This window comes from Bos indicus, chromosome 18, assembly GCF_029378745.1.
Source record: "Bos indicus isolate NIAB-ARS_2022 breed Sahiwal x Tharparkar chromosome 18, NIAB-ARS_B.indTharparkar_mat_pri_1.0, whole genome shotgun sequence".
Taxonomy (NCBI): Eukaryota; Metazoa; Chordata; class Mammalia; order Artiodactyla; family Bovidae; genus Bos; species Bos indicus.
Window position 1 is genome coordinate 54,772,170 of NC_091777.1, and position 6,000 is coordinate 54,778,169.

Genomic DNA, 6,000 nt, shown 5'->3' on the forward strand with positions numbered 1-6,000 from the left:
ACCTCCACGCATCCCGCTGAGATGCTGCTTCCTGACTTTCTTGCATGGGATGGAGGTGGTGGGCTGGGCAGGCGGTCTTGCCCCGCTGTGTGCAGGGGCACGCGGCGCCTGCGCCCCAGTCCCGCCTCCGGGCGCCCCTCCTCCTGCCGCCGGGCACAGCTGTGGCCCGCATCTTGTTCCTGTCTGTCCCATGGCCAGAGCATTCTGCGTTCCTGGCTGCAGGCGTGTTTGGAATCTCCCCTCCCCCTTCGGAAGTACGTTCCCCCTGGCCCCGCGTTCACCCCATGCCCTGCTGTCTTGTCCCTGCCACTCCCCCTCACTTAACACCGGTCCAGCTCCAGCCAGCTGGCGGTAAAGGCCTGCCATCTGAGGGCGGCAGACCTCCGCCCTCTCCCTGGTGGGGCCCTCTGACCACGGTAAAACGTAAACATTGGGAGATGGGGGCAGATGTACAAGTCTGTTCCCTGGGAATCGTCTGTTCCCCTCCTTCCTTGTATCTTTCCAGACACCACACATTCTAGTCCTGTCCTGTCTCATCCTCCTTCCTTGGGTTTAATCATTCTTCTTTACCTTTCACTGTTGGTGGGCAGTCTCCCCTCCTACAGCACTGGAGGTGAGAGTTGACAGCAGCAGCCTTACCAGGCTCCATGTGAAAATGCGTCGTGCCATCTCCTGGAACGTGGGTTCTTGCGTCTGGGATCCACCTGTGTGTCCTTCGACCTGGCTGAGTGCCTGGGGGCCTCAGATATTGGGAAAGGACCTCCTGTTCGAGCAGTAGCAGCTCCCATTTATTGAGAATCTACTCTGTGGCCGGCATGTTACAAGCTGGATCGCGTTTCATACTCACCAGGAACCCTAATAGGCTGAGGCCGTTTGTTTGGGTTTTCCTCTGCAAGCTCAGAGAGCCACCCTCTGACACCAGGTCAACACCTCCTCTCCAGAAGAACAGTTTGTTCCAGAGTAAGCACTTGGAATAGGTATAATCATCTCCCTTTTACAGACGAGGACTGGAATTGGCGCTTAGTTCAAGGAGGAGAGGTTCAGGGCCCAGCTTTGTAAAGGCAGGCCTGCCTGAGGAGTGACTGCATGGAGCTCCCGGGCACCTTGGCAGGTTGCAGTTTGCGTGGGTGATGTTCTCCTCTTTAAACAGTAACCCTTCTTGGGTTGAGAATGTCTTAGAAAACTCACTGTCACCTCTGGACCTTGCCCTGGTCCACACAGGTCACTCGTGGTCCAGCATGTAATCCCAGGGACTGTCACTCCGTCTCTTAAAAGTGCTCTGACCTGTTAACCCGATGAAATGATGACCATTTCCATGGCCGACTAGAATCTCCCAGGCCCTCTGGATGCCCACCCTGGTGTGTCCTGTGGAGGGCCAGCAGCACTGCCTTCCCCTGGGAGTGTCGGTGTGTGTCCCCCCAGGTGACAGAGGCTGTGCTCCCAGATGGGTCAGAATGATCATTCACTGCCTTTCTCAGTGGAATGTTCATAAGTAATTATTACGGCCATTTGCCATTGGTGCTTCTCTGAGTTAAGCATTGTTTTAGATATTGGAGGTAAAGCATCTCTCTTAATCCCCAGGATAAAACAGTTGTTGTTTTCATTTTACGCGGGGAACGTAAAGGTCTGAGAGGCTAAATGGTCTGCTCAAGGGCACACAGCTGGTAGGGGACAGAGTGCAGGGACAGGAGAGTCACAGTCAGAACTGTTTTCTGACCTGGCCAAATAGCCCCTGGGGAGCAAAGTCGGCCTCTTTCGAGAACCACTCTCCACGTTGCTTTGGGAAGGTCTCGGTTCAGGGGTCTATTCTCTTTTCTCCCTCGTATCCCCTTTTAAGCACTTGAGCTGAACCTTCTTATTTCCCTCCGCAGGCCCTGTCTCAGAGGGACCCCCCTCACAACAACTTCTTCTTCTTCGATGGCATGAAGGGGAACGGGATTGTGGAGTGCCTGGGCCCCAACTGAACCCAAGACTCTGCGGCCCCAGAGATGCTGACCGCACGGCGCCCTTGTGCGATCGATCCCCTCCCCTCCCCCATGAAGGCCTCTCCAGGCGAGGGAAAAACCAAGTCACTGAACCAGTACCAACCATTTCCTGTGAGGCATGAGGCTGCGCAGCACTAGTGGCTGCACAGGGGCCTGGGTCCTGACAGTCTCCTCCTCGCCCCAGGCCTCCCAGCTCGCCTGCGCGGCCAGTTCCTGGAAGTCCCCAGCCAGGAACCAGCACACTTGGTTGCCTAGGAGCCTCTCGCCACCTTCTTGTCCTCAGTCCCCACCTGATGTCACACAGCGAGGAGCGTGACTTCAGGTGGGGAATAATGCCCTGGGCCGTGAAACCACACGTCAGAACCACAGTTCCAAGTGTAGACAGGTGCCCTTAAGAGAGCCAAAAACATGGCGGGCGGAGTGTATCTCCACCAAAGGTTGAAGCTCTGCGAAACAACAGGTGCCATCTGGTGTGCTGTTCTTGAGTTTTAGTTTAGGATTAGTTGAGTTCCAGCCTGGATTTTGAAAGAGAGGAAGTATTACCAAATTCTCTTGGGTATTAGGGTGAGGCCTTGCCAGTGGAATATTAATGGGAAAGCTTGTTTAAAAAGGCAGATTCCTGGGTCCCACCCCTGGGAAGCCAGCCTGACTCTTTGGCTTTGAGGTGGGACGGGGGAGCCGGCCTGTCTTCCTGCAGAGCCCCTCACAGGTGAAGGCAGTCGTGCTGCAGGCTGTCGCATTGAAGGGCTGTGTTGGTCCTTCTTGTTACCCCCCTGAATCGCAGCTGTTTGTGTGTTTTTTATATTTTCTATATTTCTTTGGTTCTTCAAAAAGGAATGATAGAAATAAAGTTATTTGCTTTAAGATTTGTTTTTCTTCCATGTGAGAAACTTCTTCCTCTGACAGGGAGCAATGGCCTGTTTAAACCTGAAGATGTATCCCTGGATGCTTGAACACAACACCGAGGCCCTCCCCTCTGTCACCATTCCTGCCACTGTTTTCCTGAGCAATGCAGCAAAAGTTAGCATGCTCGTATTCTAAAGCACATAGAAGCTTGAGTCTTGTTGTCAAATAATTCCGTTAAGTAGTGGCTGTTCGCAGTGACAGCAATTGTAATGTAATAATAGTGGGAAAGGAGTAAAAGTGAGCAGTGATCTCATAGCAGTTAAGTGAGACCGAAGTAAAATGCCCCAAGTCCCACAGCTGGACGGGTCAGAGCGGTCGCTGGAGTGCCAAATGTATCTTTACTCAGCGGCCCGAGCGTGTGTCCACCTGGAATGCGTTCCTCACCCACACTTGGCTTTCTCCCCATATGTAAATTGGCTGGTTAGAATGAATAAATCAGCTTCTCTGTTTCAGCCCTGTTGATGTCAGTGAGAAAAGAAAAGCACGGATCTCCTCTGGGAGGAGGGACTCAATTCTCCCCCCTCCTGGTTCTCTCTGCCCCCTCCTGAGGTGAGGCTAGGCTCTATTTCTGGAGCAGCCCTTTTCTGGGCCCTAGAGTGTTGAATCAGGGGTTCCTTGCAAAAATTTCACAGGGTCTTGGAAAATCTGAGCTAATTACACCCTTTATTTTGCAATGTGGGGCGTCGGTCACAAGGGGGAGCAGACGGGTCTGGATGGATTAAAAACAAAACTGTCTTAGAATCTTCTCTGCAACTTTTCAAACTTTTCCACCCCTGTACCTGTAATGGCAGAGACTTGAGTGACCCCGAAATGACCCCTTGGGAATCTGGAGGGTGGTGCTGAAAACTTCCAGCCCTGGACAAGAAAAAGGCTTAATTCGCCTTGCTTTCAGATTTCATATTTTTCCATATTACAAGTTGGTGTTACCTTAAGAATAGATTTCCCTAAGTCTCCAGGAAGTCCACGGTGATTATCCTGTGGGTTCAAACACCTCGGGACATGCAGCCCACTTGGGAAGAAGGATCCTGTCTGAAGGTAGCGTATGTTTGGTGGGGGAGGTGCTGAAGTTAGCAAATGAAATGGTTCTGCCAGGCCTCTCCACTCCAAACCCCACTTCTCTTGTCTCTGGTGTGCGTAATAACCAAACTTAGGTTCTCAGTGGTTGAACATTCTAGTGAACAGGTGGCTACTCAGAAAAGCCTCCCTTGTCTTAGACGTTAAGAATCCACCTGCCAATGCAGGCGACCTGCATTCGATCCCTGGTCCAGGAAGACCCTACATGCTGCGGAGCGGCTATGCTGGAGCGCCACAGCTGCTGAGCCCGAATTCCAGAGCCCCTGAGCTGCAGCTGGAGGAGGCTGGTGCACAGCAGCAAAGACCCAGCGCGGCCAAAAATCGTAAACTTTGGCCCCATCACAGCCTTACAGTCCATGATTTCCCTTTCCACTGCGGACCCTTTTTTTCAGTTTCTTGCATTTTATTGAAAAGTATAAATGTCCCATCTATTGAGGTGTCCCCTACTTGGCCCTCCACAGGTAGGGAAATGTAAGTTTATGTATTAGTTGGCAAAGAGTGTAATAATAGCTGAAGTCCTCACACGACCCACTTGATACCTTTCAAAATAATGAGACTTCAGCTAAATTGCTTGAATCCTCACAGCAACTATGGGGGTAGATACTGTTGTACCCATAGCACAGATAAGGCAACAGCCTCACCCACCCAAGTCTGGCGTAAATAGAGAAAAAATTTTTTTCCTTTTATTTCTGACTGTTTAAAGCAAAAAATACATGTCTAAGGACGTCCCTGCAGGGGGACCTGGGTTTGAGCCCTAGTCAGAAAACGAAATCCTGCAAGCCACAGCTAAGACCTGGCACAGACCAGTAAGTACATATTTTTTAAAAAGTTAATACTTGTGGGCATTTGTAAGGGGTGTTGATATGCTCCGTATGACAACTACAGCATGAAATGATGGGGAGAAGAGGGTTAGCAGGGCTGTGTGTTGGCAGAGCTTCTGCGCTGTAAGTGACGTGACAATCCATAAATAACGAATAGGTAAGGATATGTTTGTGATCCCGGGAGCAATACTAAAAGATGCTGATACACCTAAAGATAAGTTTAAAAGAAAGTATTCAAATAATCCAAGAGGAGGCAGGAGAGAGGAAACACAAAAACCTGATGAAGAGAAAACAAGAAAACGACCTGATCCAAACAGATCAATAGTTCAACGAGGGGACTTCTCTGGTTGTTCAGGGGTCAGGACTCCCAGCTCCCACTGGGCGTGGGTGCAATCCCTCCCTGGTCGGGGAACTAGGATCCCACAAGACTTGTGACACAACCAACATGCTCTCCGCCCCCTCCCCCCCCCCCCCCAAAAAAAAAACCTTGGGGCCTTGGGCCCTGTGTGTATGTAAGCATGAAGGAAATACAGAGAGGCACAAGGTGAATACCCAGTACCCATCCACCATCATTTCGCTACTTGCTGTTTCTGCTCACCATTATTTGCTGTTTATTCATCGTGATAAATTTCAAGTTTATTCCAGTTCACTGCTGTGTGTTGTATTGTGTGACAGCAGACTTGATTTACCCTTCAAACTGATGGCTCTTGCTACTTAGATGGTGGCTTTGTGTCTTGCCAACCCTTGGACACCTGTGCACGTCCCCTTCTTTTTATTTATTTCTGGCTGTGCTGGGTCTTCGTTGCTGCACAGGCTCTTTTCTATTTGCGGAGAGTGGGGGCTCCTTCCTAGTTGCGATGCTTGAGCTTCTCTTGTGGAGCACGGGCTCTAGGGTGTGCCGGCTTCAATTGCTGTGGCACGTGGGCTCAGTAGTTGCGGCTCCCGGGCTCCAGAGCACGGGCTTAGTTGCTCGGTGGCATGTGAGATCCTCCCAGATGAGGGGATCGAAGCCGCTTCTCCTGCACTGGCAGGTGGATTCCTTACTGACCCACCAAGAAAGCCCCGAACATCCACTTGTGAAGGAGACACCCAGGAAGGCGCTTATTGCCATAGGCAGGTACATCCTCAGCTTGACAAGCTTTTGCCAAATTCCTGTCCAAATGATGGTTCGCGTTTCCGTTTCCCTCAGCCTGCCCTTTGAGAAGAGCCACTTC

At 51.2% G+C, this 6,000-nt stretch overlaps 1 protein-coding gene across 4 annotated transcripts in view; it reads left to right on the forward strand.

Annotated features, from left to right (window-relative positions):
• Nucleotides 1-2,849, forward strand: part of SAE1 (SUMO1 activating enzyme subunit 1) — a 62,324-nt gene extending 59,475 nt beyond the window's left edge. For all 4 annotated transcript variants that reach the window (XM_019979622.2, XM_019979620.2, XM_019979623.2 and 1 more), the window contains one exon: nt 1,872-2,849. In XM_019979622.2, coding sequence (XP_019835181.1) covers nt 1,872-1,964 — 93 coding nt within the window. In that variant the 3' untranslated portion in view covers nt 1,965-2,849. The remainder of the gene's footprint in view (nt 1-1,871) is intronic.
• The last annotated feature ends 3,151 nt before the right edge of the window (nt 2,850-6,000 follow it).